Source organism: Lontra canadensis, unplaced genomic scaffold, assembly GCF_010015895.1.
Source record: "Lontra canadensis isolate GAN:19392208 unplaced genomic scaffold, GSC_riverotter_1.0 scaffold1, whole genome shotgun sequence".
In the NCBI taxonomy this organism is placed as follows: Eukaryota; Metazoa; Chordata; class Mammalia; order Carnivora; family Mustelidae; genus Lontra; species Lontra canadensis.
This window is the reverse complement of record NW_022630995.1, coordinates 61,084,719-61,108,460: the sequence shown is the minus strand read 5'-3', so window position 1 is coordinate 61,108,460 and position 23,742 is coordinate 61,084,719. Positions and strand designations below refer to the sequence as shown.

Genomic DNA, 23,742 nt, shown 5'->3' with positions numbered 1-23,742 from the left:
GAGTGTTGTGAAATGTGTAAGCCTGATGATTCATAGTCCTGTACCCCTGGGGAAAATAATGCATTATATGTTAATAAAAATAATTAAAAAAAAGAATTTTAAAGAGCAGACAAATCCTCAGGTTATGATTTTAAGGGAAAAGAGCAGGACCTAGAACTCTATCTCCCATATCCTCATGGACACAGTTTGGTAAATTATGATTCTGTTGAACTAATCTACCCTGGAAAAATTTATGCAAAAATAGCTTATAATGGCTAACTCTGTTTGGGGAAATATGTGACTATTCTTTTAGTTGTTATTTTTTGGTCTTTTCCAAATTTTCCCCAATAAGCTTTGTTTTAATTAAAAAGAAAGTCTAAAGCATAGACTTAGGTAAAGCATTAGAGATGCAATTCCCTGAATCAAAAATCATTACTCTTCTCCTGTCCATGGGGGGTTTCCAACACCCACACATGGAAAACTTCACCGTGTGAAATGTCTTTGCTACAGTCTCAGGATGGCATCACCATTCCCCACAGTGGAACTGTCACTCAAGACAAAGGTGGCTCACAGCTGGAATGTGTGGCAGCTTTGTCTCCTTGGGTTCCAGTGCCCAGTGACAGAGCACCGAAATGACGAGAGAAATTACCATGATGAGCATCACAGCCACTGTGAGACACAAAGCACTTAAGTTGCCACCCTGAGATGAACACGTGATGCATTGTTATATCAAGATTAACGTGTACTTGTTACTGACTTCGGTGTTTTGAGTGTTTTTTCTTGTTTCTTTTGGTTTTAGTTTCTTCAAAGGCACCAGCAACAATTCCAGTGTCAGCAAGTGTGTGCCAGATATAAACTTGTTGACACCTACTGTCTTACATCATGAGGCCAACATCCAAGAGTTTTGGGGTTGGCATGGGGATCTGGCTATTTTGTTTCCCTAAAGTCTCCTGATGAATCAGTACCCCAATCCAAGACAGAGCTGGAAACACTGTCCCTGATTTGGGAACAGTCTCTGAAGATGTGTAGGAAGACACCAAAGAAAGAGCTGTGAGAAAGAAAGAGATGAAAACAATTCTGTCCACCCTAGTGGGAAATCCAATCAGTCCTCAGGGCTCCTTTCTTCATCTCTGCCTCTTTTAAATCGTTTTAAAGGGCAGCCTGTCCAAAGGGATTAGGGTAAACATGGTCTTTCCACTCAGCATTAAAGTCATTAGTGAAAACATTAACTCAAGATGAACAGTGGCCTCTGAAGGTTACATGAGGTCAGCTGGAGATGGACTATCAGCCTCTAAGAAATCCTTCCTGGGGACTCCTGGGCCACAGGGTTATTCAGCCAGTTGGCAGTCATGTACCCAGCACCTACTGCCTACCCTACCATGCTAGGATTGCTGAAGGAATAATAGAGAGAAGGTCTTTTGTTGTTGTTAGTATTTAAAAATCAATTTTACTGACTTAGATTAAATTCTTAGGTAGATTCAATAAAATGTACTGATTTTAATTGTACAATTTGGTATGTTTTAACAAACTTATACACCCATAAATGCATGACCACATCAAGATACAGAACATTTCTATCACGCCAAAGTTCCCTATGCCCCTTTCCCTAGCTGCAGGCAACCACTGATGTGCTTTCCATTACTCTAGATTAGATTAGTCTCGATTAGGTTAGAATTCTATATTGGTGATTGCTATACTTTTTTTTTTTTAAAGAAGATTTATTTATTTATTTGAAAGAGAGGGGGAGAGAGAGAGAGAGAGAGAGCAAGCAAGTGAGCAAGTACATATATGGGCAGAGGGAGAGGGAGAGAGAATCCTAAGCAGACTCCATGCTGAGTGTGGAGCACGACTCAGGACTCAATTCCACAACACTGAGATCATGACCTGGGATCAGGACCTGAGTCAAAATGAAGAGTCCGACATCTCACCAACTGCACCACCCAGGGACCGTGGTGATTGCTACACTTTTGAGATTCATCCCTATTGTATACACCATTCCTTGTTAGTGCTGAGTAGTATTCCACTGAATGGATATACCACAGTGTGCTTCTCCATTCACTAGTTGATGGACGTCTGGGCTGTTTCAGTTTGAGCTCTTATGACAAAAGCTGTTGTAAACATTGGGGTCCAAGTCTCTTTGTGCAGTTATATGCTTTGCTTTCTCTTGAGTAAATACTCATGAGAAGAATGTGTGGATTGTATGGGTAAAATTTTCTATAAGAAAAAGCCAAACTGTTTTCCAAAGGGTTGTACCATTTCAGATTCCCACCGGCCATGTATAAAAGTTCCAGTGGCTCCACATTTTCATCAACACTGGGTATTATCAGCTATTTTGGTTTTAATCATCCTTAAGGTGAACAGTCATATCTCACTGCAGGTTTTAGTTTTAATTTCCTTGCTGCCTTAAGGTGTCGAGACAGCATCATCTGTTTAATGATGCTTCTGATATCTTCTTTTGTACCATGTCTGCCCAAGTCTTTTGTTCATTTTTCTAAGCGGGCTCCTGGTCCTGTTTCTGTTGTATTCTAAGAGTCCTTTATATCTTTGGGATTCAAGCTTGTGGTAAGCTGGGTACTTTGTGGCTATTTTCCAGTCTGGTCTGCCTTTCCATTTCCTTCACAAGCTCTTCTATTTAGCCACAGTTTTAAATTTTGATGAAATCCAATTAATCAATTTTTAAAAAAGGGTTCATTCTTTTTCTGTCCCATCTAAGAAATCTCTGCCTACCCCAGGGTTGCAAAGACTTCCTCCTATGTTCCCTTCTAGAAATTTTATAATTTTATCTTCTATGGTTCAGTCCATGGTCCATTTTGAGTTAATTTGTATGTGGCATGAGGTAAGGGTTCTTTTGTTTTTTCCATGTGAATATGAAGTTTTTATGGTACTTATGGTAAGACTAACTTTCCCACTTGAATTTCTTTGACATCTTTTGTATTTCTGGATTCAATTCTGTTCTGTTGGTCTATACAGCGGTCCTTATGTCAACACAATGCTATCTTGATTACTATGCAGTGAACATTCTATAGCACTTACTATGTACCAGGTATGGTTCTAGAAGCTTTACATATAGTAACACTTTAACCTCATAACACCTCTATGAGTATGTAGCAGCTCAGAGAGTTTAGCAGCCTGCCCAAGGTCACACAGTGGCAGGGCCAGCATTCAAGGCCAGGCATTCTGGTTCCAGATTCTTGCTCTTAACTCCTGCCCTATACTGCCTTTCCTCACTGGCACATGAAGATGTCACAAAAAGATAAATGCAGTCTCCCATGGCCTTCCTTCTTCACATGAGGCTCTGGCATAGGGACAGTGAGATGGAGGAGACAGGAGACCTTGACCTTGGTGAATCTTATGGTTTGAATTGTCCTCCCCCCCAAAAGATATGTTGAAGTCCTGACCACTGCTACCTTAGAATGTGACTTTATTTGGCAATAGGGTCTTTACAGAGGTACTCAAATTTAGTGAGGACATTAGGATGGGCCCTAATACCATGGGACTGGTGCCCTTATAAAAAGAGGAAATTTGGACACAGACAGGCACACAGGGAGAATGCCATATGAGGATGAAGGCAGGGGTCAGGGTGGTGGTCTCCAAGCTGAGGGACACCACAGATCACCAGCCAAGCACCAGATGCTCCAGGAGAGGTCTGGACAGATTCTCTCTCACAGCCTCAGGAGGAATCTGCCCTCTGACGCCTGGATCTCAGACTTCTGGCCTCCAGAACAGTGAGACAATAAATATCTGTTGCCTGCCCCCCTCTGTCTGGGGTACTTTGTTTTGCAGCTCTGGCAAACCAACATGGGGAGGTCATGTCCAACGCAGAGCAGAGCTTGGCATGTTGTTCAATGATGAAACACATGAAGAAAGATGGAAGGGATGGAGAGGAGGAAAATTGGATCTAAAATATCATTTATTTCAGGAGTGACTCAAAGCTGACTTAATGTGCATTTATAATATTTATAGATGTTACATCGTATGAATTTTATAGGCCAATCTCCGTCTCTATTGTAATTCTTTGCATACATCTCAGTATAAAGTGTGTGAAATAACTACTCTGTGCTTGGCAGAATTCCTCACATCTGGGGGACTGCAGAGCCCTCTAACAGTTTATCCCTCAACAAGATCCTAAGGGATGCCCAGTTCTTCCTGCCCCATTCCAGGGGGTCCTTTCCCTTTTTGTTCTTCCCATAAAGTCAGCCTCTACGTGACTTGATGTGCTCCTTGTGAGCAAGGGGGCCACAGGGCTGGCTGTGGGGCTCCCAAGGAGGAAAGGCCATTGGTGGGGGCTTGGACGCCCTCAGAACATGCCACCTGGCCGCTCCCAGGCGGGAGGTGAGGATCCCAGAATGGGCAGAGCACTCTGTCCTGGTTTCAGATGCACCTTTCCTGGGTCTTATTCAAACAGCTGTGTACTGGGTGCTTGTGATGGGTTGGCACTTAGCCTAAGGGCACACATAAAGACCAGGGACTGAAGGGGTACAGGGTGACAACTACCACAGCCATTTCTTGAAACCTACTGTGCCTTTCTCTCCCACATACACACACACAACACTGGGGAATGATGGCTCCTAAACTGGGCCTGAACCCAAGTATCCCTAATGGCTGTCCTCGATTGTAACGATTTGGGGGTGGTGGGGTCCCTGAGGAGCCCTTGCCATACCAGCCATTCTTGAGTCTTCAGGCAGAAGCTGGATTACTCCCAAGGCTTTAGTTCTGGAAGGATGGGAGAAAGTGTGTGAATGCACAGTGCCTGGAGAGACAAAATCTGACTTGTCTATGTCTTCCTGGATGAGACTAATTGAAAAGCAAAGGAGGAGTTCCCAGAACACCAGGCCTCCTTTGAAGTTTCTTGGCAGAAAGTGGCCAGATTCTTATGCTGCTCAAGGTTCATCTAGGGAGTCAATGTTGGAGTTTTGAAGGAAGACAGGCACCTGTGGTGGTCACGTACTTCACGGACTCCTTGCCTCCTTGCCCTTATCACACACTGCCCTGTATATTACTGTCCTAACCATGAAGGTTACACTTTCCTCCTGGCTTTGTGCTTATGCCTGATGTATTGATACCATCCCAATAACAGTGGAGACAAAGCTTGGCTTAAGGCCTTTCACCCTTAGAGTGCCTCATCCCCAGGTCTCTTCTTTCTTTTACTCAGGTGTCTGGAGTCATCTTTTCATTTGCTGTCTCAAGGTCTGCGGGCCACACCCGACAGAAAGGAACGGGAATGGTTTCTTAACTGTGGACTCAGCGCTCTCGGCAGAGAAGAGAAAGCAAAGGCAGGCTGCATGAGAAGGAATGTCAAGTTTCAGTATCACTAGTACTTCTGTTTTAAGTCTGCAAGTGTTAATTTTTGCTTTCACAAATCTCTGTCTGAAAAAAAAAATCTCTGAAAAACAGAGACCTTGGAAAGCTGTGGGTATCTGCAAGTTAATGGAGTTTTAAGGTCTGTTCGGAAAACAGGGTCCCAGAAATAATTTTCTACTTGGAACAGGCTGTTTAAATTGAAAACTAAAAATAATCCATTGAAACAAACTTTGTTCAGAAATTTCTATTTAACAGATGAATGTGTGAGTGGCGCCTGGGTTGCTCAGTTGGTAGGGCATGTGACACTTGATTTCAGGGTCGTGAGTTCAAGCCCCATGTTAGGCATAGTGCCTACTTTAAAAAAAAAAAAAAGATAAATGTGTGAGATCTGTGACATCTGTTTGGGCCAAAGTTGTAAGAAATGAAAAAAACTACTTTTTAAATGATAATCTTTCCAGGGTGGCCCACAATTCTTAAGTATATTAAATTAAGTGGTCGTGAGATATTTTAACTGAAGTGCAAAATCAGATATGTATAGGGACCAAATGGAATAAAAGGAAAGCCTGGCACTAGACTAGGCTTTTCCAAGTTCTCAAGTCTTGGGAAAAGTTTTTCCTTGGGTCAAAGCCCTAGCTTCTACAGCTTCTAAGGGAAATACAATCCCCCCTCCCTTCTCAAACAAGGAAAAGGTAGTTGGTTCTTAAGAGGCTTATGATCATTGGGGTGCCTGGGTGGTTCAGTTGGTTAAGCATCTGCCTTCGGCTCAGGTCATGATCTCAGGGTCCTGAGATGGAGCTCCACATCAGGCTCCCTGCTCAGCAGGGAGTCTGCTTCTCCATCTCCTTCTGTCCCTCCCCCTGCTTTTTCTCTCTCTCAAATGAATAAATAAAATCTTTAAAAAAAAGAGGTTTATGATCATAAATTTAAACACATCTCCAAAGGCAAAGGAAACAAAAACAAAATTGAACTTTTGGGACTTTATCAAGATCAAAAGCTTCTGCACAGCAAAGGAAACAGTCAACAAAACAAAGAGGCAACCCATGGAATGGGAGAAGATGTTTGCAAATGACACTACAAAGGGCTGATATCCAGTCTATAAAGAACTCAAACTCAACACCCCAAAACAGATAATCATGTCAAAAAAAGGGCAGAAGACATGAACAGACACTTCTCCGATGAAGACATATAAATGACTAGCAGACACATGAAAAAATGTTCATCATCATTAGCAATCGGGGAAATTCAAATTAAAACCACGTTGAGATACCACCTTACATGAGTTAGAATTGCAAAGATCAACAAGGCAGAAAACAACAAGTGTTGGAGAGGAAATGAAGAAAGGGGAACCCTCTTATACCATTGGTGGGAATGCAAGTTGCAAAGTTCAGCCACTTTGGAAAACAGTGTGGAGATTCCTCAAAAGTTAGAAAAAGAGCTACCCTATTACTTGGCAATTGCACTACTGGGTATTTACCTCGAAGATACAGACGTAGTGAGAAGAAGGGGCATGTGCAACCCAATGTTCATAGCAACAATGTCCACAATTGCCAAACTGTGGATAGAGCAGAGACGCCCTTTAAAAGACGAATGGATAAAGAAGATATGGTCCATATATACAATAGAATATTATTCAGCCATCAGATAGGATGAATACCCAGCTTTTGCATCAACATGGATGGTACTGGAGGAAATTATGCTGAGTGAAAAAAGTCAAGCAGAGAAAGTCAATTATCATATGGTTTCACTTATTTGTGGAACATAAGGAATAACATGGAGGACATTAGGAGAAGGAAAGGGAAAGTGAATTGGGGGAAATCAGAGGGGGAGATGAACCATGAGAGACTATTGACTCCGAGAAACAAACTGAGGGTTTTGGAGGCGAGGGGAGTAGGGGGATGGGTGAACCTGGTGGTGGTTTTAAGGAGGGCACATATTGCATGGAGCACTGGGAGTGGTGCATAAACAATGAATCTTGGAATGCTGCATCAGAAACTAATGATGTATTTTATGGTCACTAACATAACACAAAATAAATTAAAAAATAAAAAATAAACTGTTCTCAATTTGGGGCAAGTGAGAAAAAAGCTCTTAAATAAAAGGAGTTGAGGAAGAACCACGGAGTGGCCAGCTGACTGAGAAATCAGTGCTCCACCATCAGGAGCATGGAGCCGAGACAGCCTGGGGGCCAGGTGAGTTCGGGGGGGGGGGTGGCAGCTGGTACTTGGAGCTAACATGAAGGAACAAAGTCTCCACCAGAGCCCCCAGGAGGTGTGTCTTCCCTTCCCTTTGATGGGCGGAGCTGGTGGGACCAGCCCAGATGCCAGGAAGCCAAAGCCAAAGGAAACCTAACAAAGAGATGGGTAGGGAATCAGAAGACAATTGGTGGGAAATACAGCATTGGGAGCACATTCTGGGAGCCAGAGGGTGGGCTGCAGGGAATGAACTTGCTTGTAGCTGTGTCCTTGGCCAAACTCAGAAATAGAACCACCTGATAAAAAGATATTATCACTTGGGGAGGAGTCAAGATGGTGGAGAAGTAGCAGGCTGAGACTACTTCAGGTAGCGGGAGATCAGCTAGATAGCTTATCTAAAGATTGCAAACACCTACAAATCCAACGGGAGATCGAAGAGAAGAAGAACAGCAATTCTAGAAACAGAAAATCAACCACTTTCTGAAAGGTAGGACTGGCGGAGAAGTGAATCCAAAGCGACGGGAAGATAGACCGCGGGGGGAGGGGCCGGCTCCCGGCAAGCGGCGGAGCAACGGAGCACAAAATCAGGACTTTTAAAAGTCTGTTCCGCTGAGGGACATCGCTCCAGAGGCTTAACCGGGGTGAAGCCCACGCAGGGTCAGCGTGGCCTCAGGTACCGCAGGGTCACAGAAGGATCGGGGGTGTCTGAGTGTCGCAGAGCTTACAGGTATTAGAACGGGGAAGCCGGCTACAGAGACAGAGCCGAGGAGTGAGCTCTCAGCTCAGGGTTACCTTGAACCAGTCGCAGGCTCGGTTAGCTCGGAGCGCGGCCGGAGGCCAGGGTGACGGGAGTAATTAGGCGCTGTTCCCTGAGGGTGCACTGAGGAGTGGGGCCCTGGGCTCTCGGCTCCTCCGGGCCGGAGACTGGGAGGCCGCCATCTTCCTTCCCGTCCTCCGGACTCTACGGAAAGCGCTCAGGGAACAAAAGCTCCAGAAAGCAAACCCGAGCGGATTACTCAGCCCGGCCCCTGGTAAGGGCGGTGCAACTCCGCCTGGGGCAAAGACACTTGAGAATCACTACAACAGGCCCCTCCCCCAGAAGATCAACAAGAAACCCAGCCAGGACCAAGTTCACCTACCAAGGAGTGCAGTTTCAATACCAAGGAGAGCAGCGGAATTCCAGAGGAGGAGAAAGCAAAGCACAGAACTCATGGCTTTCTCCCCATGATTCTTTAGCCTTGCAGTTAATTTTTTTTCTTTTCAATTTTTTTTTCTCTTCTTCTGCTAAATTTTTTTTAACTTTTACCCTTTTCTTTTTAAATGTTTTTTAACTAGTTTATCTAATATATATATATTTTTCCTTTTTATATTTTTTCTTTATTGGTTTTCTTTTTTAATTGTTTCTTTTTTTTTTTTTTTTCGTTCTGAACCTTTTTATCCCCTTTCCCCCCCTCATGATTTGGGATCTCTTCTGATTTGGCTAAAGCATATTTTCCTGGGGTTGTTGCCACCCTTTTAGTATTTTACTTGCTCCTTCATATACTCTTATCTGGACAAAATGACAAGGCGGAAAAATTCACCACAAAAAAAAGAAGAAGAGGCAGTACCAAAGGCTAGGGACCTAATCAATACAGACATTGGTAATATGTCAGATCTAGAGTTCAGAATGACGATTCTCAATGTTCTAGCCAGGCTCGAAAAAGGCATGGAAGATATTAGAGAAACCCTCTCGGGAGATATAAAAGCCCTTTCTGGAGAAATAAAAGAACTAAAACCTAACCAAGTTGAAATCAAAAAAGCTATTAATGAGGTGCAATCAAAAATGGAGGCTCTCACTGCTAGGATAAATGAGGCAGAAGAAAGAATTAGCGATATAGAAGACCAAATGACAGAGAATAAAGAAGCTGAGCAAAAGAGGGACAAACAGCTACTGGACCACGAGGGTAGAATTCGAGAGAAAAGTGACACCATAAGACGAAACAACATTAGAATAATTGGGATTCCAGAAGAAGAAGAAAGAGAGAGGGGAGCAGAAGGTATATTGGAGAGAATTATTGGAGAGAATTTCCCCAATATGGCAAAGGGAACAAGCATCAAAATCCAGGAGGTTCAGAGAACCCCCCTCAAAATCAATAAGAATAGGTCCACACCCCATCACCTAATAGTAAAATTTACAAGTCTTAGTGACAAAGAGAAAATCCTGAAAGCAGCCCGGGAGAAGAAGTCTGTAACATACAATGGTAAAAATATTAGATTGGCAGCAGACTTATCCACAGAGACCTGGCAGGCCAGAAAGAGCTGGCATGATCTATTCAGAGCACTAAACAAGAAAAACATGCAGCCAAGAATACTATATCCAGCTAGGCTATCATTGAAAATAGAAGGAGAGATTAAAAGCTTCCAGGACAAACAAAAACTGAAAGAATTTGCAAACACCAAACCAGCTCTACAGGAAATATTGAAAGGGGTCCTCTAAGCAAAGAGAGACCCTAAAAGTAGTAGATCAGAAAGGAACAGAGGCAATATACAATAACAGTTACCTTACAGGCAATACAATGGCACTAAATTCATATCTCTCAATAGTTACCCTGAATGTTAATGGGCTAAATGCCCCAAACAAAAGACACAGGGTATCAGAATGGATAAAAAAACAAAACCCATCTATACGTTGCCTACAAGAAACTCATTTTAAACCCGAAGACACCTCCAGATTTAAAGTGAGGGGGTGGAAAAGAATTTACCATGCTAATGGACATCAGAAGAAAGCAGGAGTGGCAATCCTTAGATCAATTAGATTTTAAGCCAAAGACTATAACAGATGAGGAAGGACACTATATCATACTCAAAGGATCTGTCCAACAAGAATATCTAACAATTGTAAATATCTATGCCCCTAACGTGGGAGCAGCCAACTATATAAACCAATTAATAACAAAATAAAAGAAACACATCAACAATAATACAATAATCGTAGGGGACTTTAACACTCCCCTCACTGAAATGGACAGATCATCCAAGCAAAAGATCAACAAGGAAATAAAGGCCTTAAAGGACACAATGGATCAGATGGACATCACAGATATATTCAGAACATTTTATCCCAAAGCAACAGAATACACATTCTTCTCTAGTGCCCATGGAACATTCTCCAGAATAGATCACATCCTTGGTCCTAAATCAGGTCTCAACTGGTATCAAAAGATTGGGATCATTCCCTGCATATTTTCAGACCACAATGCTCTGAAGCTAGAACTCAATCACAAGAGGAAATTTGGAAAGAACCCAAATACATGGCGACTAAACAGCATCCTTCTAAAGAATGAATGGGTCAACCAGGAAATTAAAGAAGAATTGAAAAAATTCATGGAAACAAATGATAATGAAAACACAACGGTTCAAAATCTGTGGGACACAACAAAGGCAGTCCTGAGAGGAAAATATATAGCGGTACAAGCCTTTCTCAAGAAACAAGAAAGGTCTCAGGTACACAAGCTAACCCTACACCTAAAGGAGCTGGAGAAAGAACAAGAAAGAAACCCTAAAGCCAGCAGGAGAAGAGAAATCATAAAGATCAGAGCAGAAATCAATGAAATAGAAACCAAAAAAAACAATAGAACAAATCAACGAAACTAAGAGCTAGTTCTTTGAAAGAATTAATAAGATTGATAAACCCCTGGCCAGACTTATCAAAAAGAAAAGAGAAAGGACCCAAATAAATAAAATCATGAATGAAAGAGGAGAGATCACAACTAACACCAAAGAAATACAGACAATTATAAGAACATACTATGAGCAACTCTACGCCAACAAATTTGACAATCTGGAAGAAATGGATGCATTCCTAGAGACATATAAACTACCACAACTGAACCAGGAAGAAATAGAAAGCCTGGACAGACCCATAACCAGTAAGGAGATTGAAACAGTCATCAAAAATCTCCAAACAAACAAAAGCCCAGGGCCAGACGGCTTCCCAGGGGAATTCTACCAAACATTTAAGGAAGAACTAATTCCTATTCTCCTGAAACTGTTCCAAAAAGTAGAAATGGAAGGAAAACTTCCAAACTCACTTTATGAGGCCAGCATCACCTTGATCCCCAAACCAGACAAGGATCCCATCAAAAAAGAGAACTACAGACCAATATCCTTGATGAACACAGATGCAAAAATTTTCACCAAAATACTAGCCAATAGGATTCAACAGTACATTAAAAGGATTATTCACCACGACCAAGTGGGATTTATTCCAGGGCTGCAAGGTTTGTTTAACATCTGCAAATCAATCAATGTGATACAACACATTAATAAAAGAAAGAACAAGAACCATATGATACTCTCCATAGATGCTGAAAAAGGATTTGACAAAGTACAGCATCCCTTCCTGATCAAAACTCTTCAAAGTGTAGGGATAGAGGGCACATACCTCAATATTATCAAAGCCATCTATGAAAAACCCATCGCAAATATCATTCTCAATGGAGAAAAACTGAAAGCTTTTCCGCTAAGGTCAGGAACACAGCAGGGATGTCCGTTATCACCACTGCTATTCAACATAGTACTAGAAGTCCTAGCCTCAGCAATCAGACAACAAAAGGAAATTAAAGGCATCCAAATCGGCAAAGAAGAAGTCAAACTATCACTCTTCGCAGATGATATGATACTATATGTGGAAAACCCAAAAGACTCCACTCCAAAACTGCTAGAACTGGTACAGGAATTCAGTAAAGTGTCAGGATATAAAATCAATGCACAGAAATCAGTTGCATTTCTCTACACCAACAACAAGACAGAAGGAAGAGAAATTAAGGAGTCCATCCCATTTACAATTGCACCCAAAACTATAAGATACCTAGGAATAAACCTAACCAAAGAGACTAAGAATCTATACACAGAAAACTATAAAGTACTCATGAAAGAAATTGAGGAAGACACAAAGAAATGGAAAAATGTTCCATGCTCCTGAATTGGAAGAATAAATATTGTGAAAATGTCTATGCTACCTAAAGCAATCTACACATTTAATGCAATTCCTATCAAAGTACCATCCATTTTTTTCAAAGAAATGGAACAAATAATCCTAAAATTTATATGGAACCAGAAAAGACCTCGAATAGCCAAAGGAATATTGAAAAAGAAAGCCAACGTTGGTGGCATCACAATTCCGGACTTCAAGCTCTATTACAAAGCTGTCATCATCAAGACAGCATGGTACTGACACAAAAACAGACACATAGATCAATGGAAAATAATAGAGAGCCCAGACATAGACCCTCAACTCTATGGTCAACTAATCTTCGACAAAGCAGGAAAGAATGTCCAATGGAAAAAAGACAGCCTCTTCAATAAATGGTGTTCTGAAAATTGGACAGCCACATGCAGAAAAATGAAATTGGATCATTTCCTTACACCACACACGAAAATAGACTCAAAATGGATGAAGGACCTCAATGTGAGAAAGGAATCCATCCAAATCCTTGAGGAGAACACAGGCAGCAACCTCTTCGACCTCAGCCGCAGCAACATCTTCCTAGGAACATCGCCAAAGGCAAGGGAAGCAAGGGCAAAAATGAACTATTGGGATTTTATCAAGATCAAAAGCTTTTGCACAGCAAAGGAAACAGTTCACAAAACCAAAAGACAACTGACAGTATGGGAGAAGATATTTGCAAACGACATATCAGATAAAGGGCTAGTGTCCAGAATCTATAAAGAACTTAGCAAACTCAACACCCAAAGAACAAATAATCCAATCAAGAAATGGGCAGAAGACATGAACAGACATTTCTGCAAAGAAGACATCCAGATGGCCAACAGACACATGAAAAAGTGCTCCCTATCACTCAGCATCAGGGAAATACAAATCAAAACCACAATGAGATAGCACCTCACACCAGTCAGAATGGCTAAAATTAACAAGTCAGGAAATGACAGATGCTGGCGACGATGCGGAGAAAGGGGAACCCTCCTACACTGTTGGTGGGAATGCAAGCTGGTGCAACCACTCTGGAAAACAGCATGGAGGTTCCTCAAAATGTTGAAAATAGAACTACCCTATGACCCAGCAATTGCACTGCTGGGTATTTACCCTAAAGATACAAACATAGTGATCCGAAGGGGCACGTGCACCCGAATGTTTATAGCAACAATGTCTACAGTAGCCAAACTATGGAAAGAACCTAGATGTCCATCAACAGACGAATGGATAAAGAAGATGTGGTATATATACACAATGGAATACTATGCAGCCATCAAAAGAAATGAAATCTTGCCTTTTGTGACGACGTGGATGGAACTAGAGGGTATCATGCTTAGCAAAATAAGCCAATCAGAGAAAGACAACTATCATATGATCTCCCTGATATGAGGGAGAGGAGATGCAACATGGGGGGTTAAGGGAGTAGGAGAAGAGTAAATGAAACAAGATGGGATTGGGAGGGAGACAAACCATAAGTGACTCTTAATCTCACAAAACAAACTGAGGGTTGATGGGGGGAGGGGGGTTGGGAGAGAGGGGGTGGGGTTATGGACATTGGGGAGGGTGTGTGCTATATTGAGTGCTGTGAAGTGTGTAAACCTGGCGATTCACAGACTTGTACCCCTGGGGATATAAATATATTATATGTTTATAAAAAATAAAATTAAAAAAAAAAGAAATTATCACTTGGGAGTGGGTGGGAGCAGGGACTGCAGGGAAACGGGCTTCCGGGGCAGAACTGCCTGTCTGCTTGGGGTGGTCTTCTCTGCTCCTCCAGTGAGGAAGAGCCCTCAGAACCAGGGGAGCCCCCGTGTCCACATGCATGCTGCCGGCATGGATGGAGCCCTGGCCGCTACTTGCCCCCTCCCCTGGGAGTTTGGGGGAGGAAGGAGAAATCTGGTTCCTCTTTTGCTTCATGTGGCCCCTCCCCTCTGCCAAGTGCCTGTAAGTTGCGTTAGATAAACAGGGCCGACTCTAACATTTTAGTGGAGATGGGGCTTGTTTCCTCCCGCCGTTCGGCGGCTCACAGAAGTGCCGCAGAACTGTGATTTATCAAGAGGAAATGTCGTCTATAAAGGAGAATGAGCTGAACTTATTTGTTTGGAAGCCAGGTTTAGAGCACCCTTGCTCTGATAATTCCCTGGGAAAGTGAGCCTCTTTACAAGCCGCCCTGCTCTGCCCTCTCCACCTCTGCTCACAACTGTCTTTACAGAAGCCAGAGGGATCCTTCTAAAATGCACTGTGGTGCTCTGCTTTCTGAACCCCAGGGGTGCCCCTCCAGCAGTTGACCTCCCTCAATCTTACAGACCTGCTTCTGCTTGGGTGCCTCTCCGGGTCCCTGCTCTGCCCTGCTCTGTGTCTTGGAGGAGGGCCACATCCACAGATCAACGGCCCCCTTGCCTTCTGCATCCAGCTGGTGTTAGCAGCCTGGGCACTGGTAAGAAATGAGGAGGGAAAGAAGAGAACGAGACCAGGGTGTTGGTTCCTGGCTCCCTTTCTCCAGGCACATTTTGGCTGGTTGTCTCTCTCCACTGAAGGTCACTGTTCCTGATCGGTGCCCTGCCCACCCTACAGACCTACACACCCCTGTGTTAATCTGTCCTCCAACCTGGATATCTGGGTGACAGCTCCCTCATCCCTTGAGCCTAATCACAATCTAATACAGCAACTGCCCCCATCTTGGTCCCCTTCAACTGGCACCAACGTTCCTCACTACATCCTTCCCTACCTTCCCTACCACAGTTTGACCTACTCACGTTGCCATTCATTATCTGTCCCTGGCTGGGAGCTCACCTTCTCCATGGTGAGGGTCTTCGTCTCTTCCATCCATGCATGCACCCCACACAGCTAGACTTACACTTGGCACAGAGCAGGGACCCAACCAGGATTTGCTGAGCGTTGAAGGAATAAACAGTCTGGCCCCAGTGTAAGGCATTTTCAGCTTTTTCCTTAGTATATGTTTGGTTCTCTTCTGGAATATTCATAACCAACAAAGGCTGTATTTGTTTTCTAGGGCTGCCATAAGAAAGACCACAAATAGCTTAAATAACAGACATTTCTTCTCTCATAGTTCTGCAGGCTGGGAGTCCAGGATCAAGGTGCCAGCAGAGCCGTACTCCTGATGAAGGTGCAGAGTAGGATCTGTTCTAGGCTTTTCTCCTGACTTCTGGTAGTTCCTTGGCTTTTTCAACAGGCCTTCAAAATTTACAAGGCGTTCTCTCTGTATGCATGTTCATGTCCAAATCCCCCCCCTTTATTTAATGTGTAAAAAAGATTTTATTTATTTGAGAGAGAGCGAGAACCGGCAAGGGGAGTGGGAGAGGGAGAAGCAGACTCCCAATGTGGGGCTCGATCCCAGGACCCTGGGCTCGTGACCTGAGCCAAAGGCAGATGCTTAACTAACTGAGCCACCCAGGTGCCCCCAAATTCCCCTTCCTTTAATAAGGATGACAATCATATTGGATTAGAGGTCCCCCTATTTCAGATTGATCTCATCTTAGCAATGACTATGTTCTGAGGTACTGGGAGTTAGAACTTCAACATATAAATGTTGTTTATTATATAAGGATTAACAACTCAACCCATAATAATAATTAACATTTACTGAATACGTGCTTTATGCCAAGTGCTGTGAATTACTGTATAATTCTCATGATGAGACCTGTTGAGGTATAGACTTGTATTACTCCCACTTTCCCTTAGGGAACACAGGGGCTCAGGGAGGTTTAGTAACCAGCCAGAGGTCACCGAGCTAGTAAGCTGAGGGCCATGAAACCACAGAGCCCAAACACCCCCACCATCCTGCTCTGTTGCCTGGACCCACTTTCTCATCCAGGAACACAAGACCCAGGGGCTGGAGATGCAGCTGTGAACTCTAAAGGTTTTCATTCTGAGTTTGTTCTGGAAGCAGAGGGGGTGCTGGAAACCAGTAGGATTTTCTTTTTTTCTTTTTTAACTTCAACACTACAGCATAGTCCATTCCTGACAACCACACAAACTTATTGTGAGGAACGATTCCCCCAATTTGAAAAAGCAGTCTCCACTGCTTGAAGGAATGAGGCTCGTGCTCCACAAGCTGCCGCCGCCCCAGGTTGCAGCCCCTGCTCAGGCCTGTGGGGCCCGGTGACACTCGGAGTTCACTCGGAGAGTTGGTGCCTCATGGAGAAAGACCATTTGGAAAACCAGCTATTTCTGCAAGATGCGGTTGTTTACAGATGTCCACACTGATGAGCAATGCCAGGAGCCAAGGTTAATTCCCAATCAAATGAACAAACATGGCCTTCTCAAGTTGATTATGCCCCAAGGCCATTTTAGCAGACTGTCAAAATCTCAGGAAGAAGAAAACACACTGGGAAGTCCTTCTTGATAGGTGGCTGCCTCACAGGGTTGGATGAAACAGTGTCTCCATCTTTGGAAGCAAGGGAATAAAAAACTTTGGAAAGGCCCCAGGATTTACTGGGTATTGACTGTTGGCAATGCTACAGTGGGCCTTCCTGCACTTTGAGGTTTGCTTCCATGACAGTTCTGGAAGGCAGTGGCTTCGTCTCCTGGGGCTGTGTCACCCACAACATAATGGTTGAAACACAGTCTCCTACAGCTCTGAGGTCCGAGGTCTAAAATGGGTCTCAGGGGGCAAAAATCACAGCTGTTGGCAGGGCTGTGATCCTTCTGGGGGCTCTATGTGAGAATATGTTCCTTGCTTTCCCGCTTCTGGAGGCCATCTGCTTGCTGTGGCTCGTGGACCCTTCCTCCAGCAACTGCCACTCTAGCCTCTGCTTCTGTCCCTCCATTTCCTTCTCTGACACTGACCCCTGCCTCTCTCTTTCACTTTGAAGAACGCCAGTGATGACTCTGGGTCACTTGGTTAATCCAGGATAACCTCCCTATCTCTAGATCCTTAACATCTTCACACCTGCAAAGCTTCTTTTGCTGTGTAAGGTGACACAGTCATGCTTCCAAGAATCAGGATGGGGACACACTGGGGGAGCCAGGATTCTGCTTACCACAGGTAGGCCTGGTTATGTCCATTTTAAAAGTGACAAATAAATTTAGAGATGTTGGGCAATTTTCTCCAGGCCACTCAGCTAGTAGATGGGTGGTTAGGATTTGAATTCAGAGCTGCCGGGTCCTACAGCGTCTGCTCTTTCTCCCCCAACACACTGTTTCATTTCTGACTCCCAGACTCATGATGGGGTTAATCTCGATGTACACCGGGAATGAGTGTGAAGGCTACCATGTTGAGAACGACTCCCAGTGAATTATTCTGCATCTCCCGTTCCTTTAGATGATACACTGGGAAGTGTGACGATGACGGGGGCCATGTGCACAGGCAGCCGAATGGAAGAGCCTTCCCTTCACCTGGCTAACAACTTCTGGACCTTCAGTGCTCATCTTCCTGGGCCCTCTCTCAGGAAGCCCTCCCAGGAGAGTTCATCCCAGTGTTGTCTGTGGTACATGTCTGTTTCTGGATCTTCCTCTCTAGAACACGTTCATGGGTGACCTCCCAGCACAAGCAGGAAATGGGTGTGGAATGAAAGCAGGCATGAATGAATGATGCCTCCATGAGAGCTGTGAAACCGCTACTCCCCACAGTGGGCCCACACAGCGGTCCCTGCTGCTCTAGAACACATGTGCCATGTGACTGTGGTCCGTCGGGCTCCACATCTGAAGGCAGCAGCAGGCTGACTCCCTGTCTGAGTTTACAAAGGTCCTCTCTGCCTCTCCCAGGATGGTGAAGTCATTTTCCCTTCTTCCTGGGATTAACACTTACAAGACATACTCTGGCCAGTACTGGCAGCTTGTAATGAAGATCCACCGGCCAGGGAGAGGGACTGGAAGAAGGGCATCTGGAGTCGGGGAGACAGGGTTGGAAGCTTCATGTCTCTCTCTGCTCCTCTCTCAAATGAAGATGACAGCCCAACTTTCAGGAGTGATGTGAATGAGCAACGATGAGATCCGAAGTAAGACACCTCAGAGTGTTGGGGAACAGTGAGGGCCCTCGATACTAGCTCTCCCCACTCCCTCAGGTTTTGACCCTACTGGCTGTGTGACCCTGAGAGAGCCAATGCTTTGGGACCTGGTTTCCTCACCTTTCAGAAGACTGCGAGAATCCTTGTGAAATCCTGCTCTCTGCAGAGGTGTTCGTCACAGCCTTATTTACTGACTAATAGCGTGGTTAACTCTCTGAGAGCCCACATCACTTGTCAGGCACTGCCCTCCTGGATTCGCTTGTTTAATCCTTACCCCATCCCTATGAGGCAAGGGCGGCACCCTTATTTATTTATTTATTATTTTTAAATTATTTATTATTTATTATTATTTTTTAATTAATTAATTTATTTGAGAGAGAGCATGCACGAGTGGGGAAAAGGGCACAGGGAGAGGGAGAGAACCTCAGGCAGACTCCCTGCTGAGCATGGGGCCCCATGCAGGGCTCAATCCCAGGACCCCGAGATCACGACCTAGCTGAAATCAAGAGTCTGATGCTCAATGGACTGAGCCACCCAGGCCAGGGGCAGTGTCCTTATTATAGATATGGGGAATTGAGTCGAAGAGCTGTTGAATGACTTCCCCAGGGTCTCACAGCTCAAAAGGGACAGAGGGGGATCAGAATCCAGGCGGTGTGGCTCTGTCGTCCAGCTTGGAGGGGAGACACTCAAGAGCCCTACCCCGCAGACAGCGGAGAGGCAACTGACCAAACAGTCAATTTCGGAAGAGCCACAGAGCCTGCACGGGGTGATGACCAGCATGCTCTTCTGTACGTACGTTACACTTCAACAAAACATTGCTTAAACAAGAAAAAAGAAAAGTTAAATGGAAAGCAAGTCTGGCGCAAGGTCATGAGAACAAAAGCAGGGTGACTATGGCGTAAGAACAGAACACACTGAACACAGAAAAGCCAAGGGGAGATTTTCCCAAAGGTACGTATGCTTGTAGATTTCCTCTTCGGTTCTTCCTGCTTTTCTGAATTTTACACATACACCCTAATGAGCTCGTGATGATTCCTTACAACAACAAAATACTTTACTGACCCCCCTCCCCCTAAACCCTATGGTTTCCCACCATTTCCATTCCAGACTGACTGTGCGTTTCCATGGATTAACATAAGCATGCATAACCACAACGGGGGTGAGGGGGGGCAATAACTCAAAATGAGAATTTTGTGAAACTCCCAGATTGTGAAACAGGGAGATATTTTTCTCTAACAAAAAGACCGTGAGTGAAAGGAGACGAACTTCAGTCCCCAACACTTTACCAACACCCATCTTTAGAAGCATCTTGTTAGAATGACCCATTATGAGCAAGGAGCAAAACAAAGCATTCTGTCACAAGCGACGAGTCAGAAATGCCACTGGAAACCTCCGCCTGTCTGCACCGCCTCAGTCCTGCCAGAAGAAGTCGGCATGAGAGTGGAAATAAATGAGCTCCTCCGTGCAAGTCAGAGAACCTCCCTCTGATTCTACACTCCTCTCTATCCTTTGGAAAGGAGCCCTGTCGTAGACAGTGCTCCTAAAACGGGAAGCACAGACCACACATCTACAAGGTAGAAGAGAACCAGACATCTACAAGGGGAAACTGAAGCTCAGAGAGGTTGAGAGCATTATCCTGCATCACACAGCCAAGAAATTCCAGAGCCAGGATTCAAATCTAATCTGGTCTGATGGCCCCAAGCTGTGCAATTTCTGCAAAATTCTAAAGTCTCCCAAATCCCTCCCTGTGGTATGTTTACTGTGAATCTTAGAGGCTGAGAAAGAAGGATGAACTCTGTGTCTTCCTTTGGACACTTTTGCTTATTATTAAAGTCACCCCCTGTTACACCAATTGGCTGGAATGTCCTCTCTCCTTTCTTCTGCCTGCAAAGTCCTACATCTTTAGGGGAGAAAGGTGACAGCTAATGTGGAAATGTTTTTAAAGTCATGGCAATGGACCTTAGGCTCACAGGGACACTGATTTGGGACCCCAGGGAGAAACAGCCCTTTTTATTGGGTGCTTATCATATTATATCATCTGTGACCAGGTGAGAGTTCAAAGAAGGGAACTGTTCATTAAAAGAAAGACAATAGGTAGGAGAGCAAAATATAGATAATATTCTCTAGATGGGTGAACATCCTAAAATTCAGACACCTTTGGAGTGACAAAGGACATGCTCCTTTAAAGACAAGCATATTTGTTGCCTGGGAGGCCCCAGGACACTGTTTGCCCACTATGGTGTTCTCAGGAATAGCTCTCAGTTTACTTACAGAGAAGATGGCGGCCAAAGTCTCGATTCCACCAGTGCTCAAGGTGATGTATGGGATCTTTTCTGGCGGGATCCCAGCTTTTCCAAAGATGCTATTGGTGTAGAACCAAATCTATAATGCCGGAAAAACAAAACAAAACAAGACAAACAAACAAACAAACAAAAAAACAAGGGAGTGTCAGTAAAAGGCATCTATTTCCCCAATTGAATTCAGCTGCAAGGTGGTCTCTGTGATTTGCTGTTACACCCAGCACGGAGCTAAGTGGTGTGGCCAGCTGTTTGTTTCCTTCCTTCTCCCACCTTTGCCCTTCTTCATTACTAACAGAGCTACAGTACTGGGAGCAACATGTGCTGATCTAATTGTGGCAATGAGATATGAACAGAAATCTTCTTAAAATGAACTTTCCACTAAGGAGGTTTGATCCCATTTTTTTCCTTCCTCCTTTCTGCTGTCAGGATGGTGAACGTGATGGCTGGAGCTTCAGCAGCCCTAATGGATAACTAGGTGACCTCAGGACAGCATGGCTGCCCCCATGGTAACTGTGTGAGAAACAAAAAAGGTTCCTGATCCACAAGACATTTTATGGTCATCCATTAGAAAACTGTCACAATAAATCTATAAGGTGGACAATGTGAATGATGCCCTGAGGGTTGCATAACACACAACGTGCACAACTATACATAGAGCCCCTGCTTTGGGATGGAAGGAACCTGTTCAGATGCTAGAGCAAGAAGTTAGAAGGAGCCTGTGTCCTTGCTCACTGGAGTGATACTATAATTTATTAACCAGACCTGGGCACCTTTGAGGTGGTTAATAATTAGTTCAAGACAACAGGCATAAATCTGGATTGCCCTCCCTTCCCAATTTCCCTCACGCAAAGTTAGGTCAGTGTGGAGGTTTCTGCCGCTTGAGACCAAACCTAACCCTCATGACACTCACGGGACATCGGGTGATCACTGACTGGAGGTTGGAGACCTGGCTCCATCTTGAACAGGCTCTGTGACCTCAAGCAATTCACTCTGTCCTGCTGGGCTTCCTTCCCCTCCTCGGTCAAAGAGTATAGCCATGCCCCTCCTATGGGGTGTCAGGAATTGGGTAAGAATTGTCACTATTCATTATTTACTTAAATAGTAAATTTCGGGTCCTTAGACTGGACATGAGCCCTTTGTGTCTTTCCATCCGAGCCATTTCCTTAAAGAGCCCGAGTTTGCTAAACGATAGAAAACCAAGCTGTCCTTTACATAACAGCTGACAAGGAAACCTGCCACCTTCGAAGGCTTGGAAGCATTTATACCCTGATCGTTATTTAGCAGAAACGTCAGAGCTTGTTGCTTATAACTTGTCAGGCCCGATGCTGTCTGGCCACGCTCTTTGCACTGCTCTCACTTCATTTTTGGAAACAGCTCTCATTTGTACAGCTTCGTCTTGTTACCGGCATTTGTTTAGCAAAACATTTTCCATGCCTTGGGGGGAGAAGATATAATTTAGGACCTACAAATATCTACAGATGGCTTATCTTTTAGCGAGAGGAGTAATTCTTCCTAAAGTTATAGGCACACTCAGAGACCAGTAAAAACAACTACACGAATTTCTGTGAGCTCGCTGGCATTGATGCCTCCCTCAGCAAAATGCATTTTAAGGTTCTCTTAAAACAAAGACCCTCTTGCTGGTGTCTGCCCCACATTTGTCTGAGCTGATAAATTAGAATTTTAGATTCTGCCTTTGCTTCCACATTCACAGAGTACAGAAGTGGTTCCTGATAAATTCATTAATTCCTAAAGCTCTTAGGGCTGTGACAGAAGCAAAAATTATTCCAGAAAGCCCCAGTCTTCACTGGATTTGTTTGTATAATCTCCTCCCCTTTGGGAGGTAACTGTGATCTTCAGAGCTGGATCAGAGGGGTTTAAAGGACTTTCTTAATCTTTACCCAGATTCACTGATTTTTAACAGCCACGGCTCTACGGACTCCTTTCATCTCCCGGACTACTGTGCTGCTTCAGTCTGAACCCCAGAGCTGTCAGCCTCTGACCCCATGGAGTATGTGTTCTCCTGTGGGCGCTGTGTCCTGGCCTCCCCCGTGACGTCCCCCTGCAACTTTCCCTGTAGCGACACTGCCTTGGGCCTCCCTGAGGGGTTTCAGTGTCAGCAAAGAGGGTCACGGTGCATAAAATTACACGCGCGTGGGGGGATGCTCATATAAGCGGCTCTAGAGTCATTTCTTAGTAAATGCATTTATCCATCAATAGGCAGAAATCAGCCCTTCAGACCATCTCCCCCTTTCCACGGCTGCTTGCGAGAAGGTCCTGCTGGGCTGCTCCTTGGAGGGGGTGGGGGGAAGGCCTGCCCATCACACACACACGGCCTGTCCCGTTCTGCAAGCTCCAGAAGCCGTTTGTCTCGCGCTGAATGATCTTATAGAGAAGGAGCGGGATGGCCTCTTGCCTCTACGCCCGCTAAGGTTTATGTGATCAGGCAGTTTGAGGGCATTTTACACCATGGAAGCACAAGGAAAGGTGGGGTGTGTTCTTCCCGAGGGTTGCTTGCTGACAGTCTCCTCCTGCGGTGGGGGGGGCATGGGGGTGCTGGTGGACTGGAAGGATCAGCGATTTGGAGGCCCAAACACATGATTCCAAACCCAACCAGCCTCTGGTGAGCTGTGGGTCGGTAGGCAAGGGACTGCATGTCTCTGAAGAAGGTAAAAAAAAAAAAAAATTGTCTTTTAGAGTGGTTGTAAACATTTTTTAAGTGACAAAGTAAAGCATCTTTAAAAGATTTTATTTATTTTAGAGAGAAAGCTCGGGTGCGAGTGCAAGTGCAAGTGGGGGGAGGGGCGGGGGGAAGAGGGACAAGCAGACTCTGCACTGAGCGTGGAGCCTGACGTGGGGCCCGATTTCAAGACCTTGGGACCATGACATGAGCCGAAATTAAGAGTCAGGCACTTAACCGACTGAGCCACTCAGGCACCCCAAGCATCTTTTATAGAATTGGTAGATAACAAATGGTGGGTATCATTCTAGAAGATTTCCATCTCTCTATTGAGACACCAATGCTCTTT

At 44.5% G+C, this 23,742-nt stretch overlaps 1 protein-coding gene across 4 annotated transcripts in view; it reads right to left on the bottom strand.

Moving 5' to 3' along the window:
• The window catches only part of SLC2A9 (solute carrier family 2 member 9), a 210,000-nt gene that overhangs the window by 48,857 nt on the left and 137,401 nt on the right, over nucleotides 1-23,742 (bottom strand). For all 4 annotated transcript variants that reach the window (XM_032855051.1, XM_032855069.1, XM_032855060.1 and 1 more), the window contains one exon: nucleotides 20,688-20,798. In XM_032855051.1, coding sequence (XP_032710942.1) covers nucleotides 20,688-20,798 — 111 coding nt within the window. The remainder of the gene's footprint in view (nucleotides 1-20,687; nucleotides 20,799-23,742) is intronic.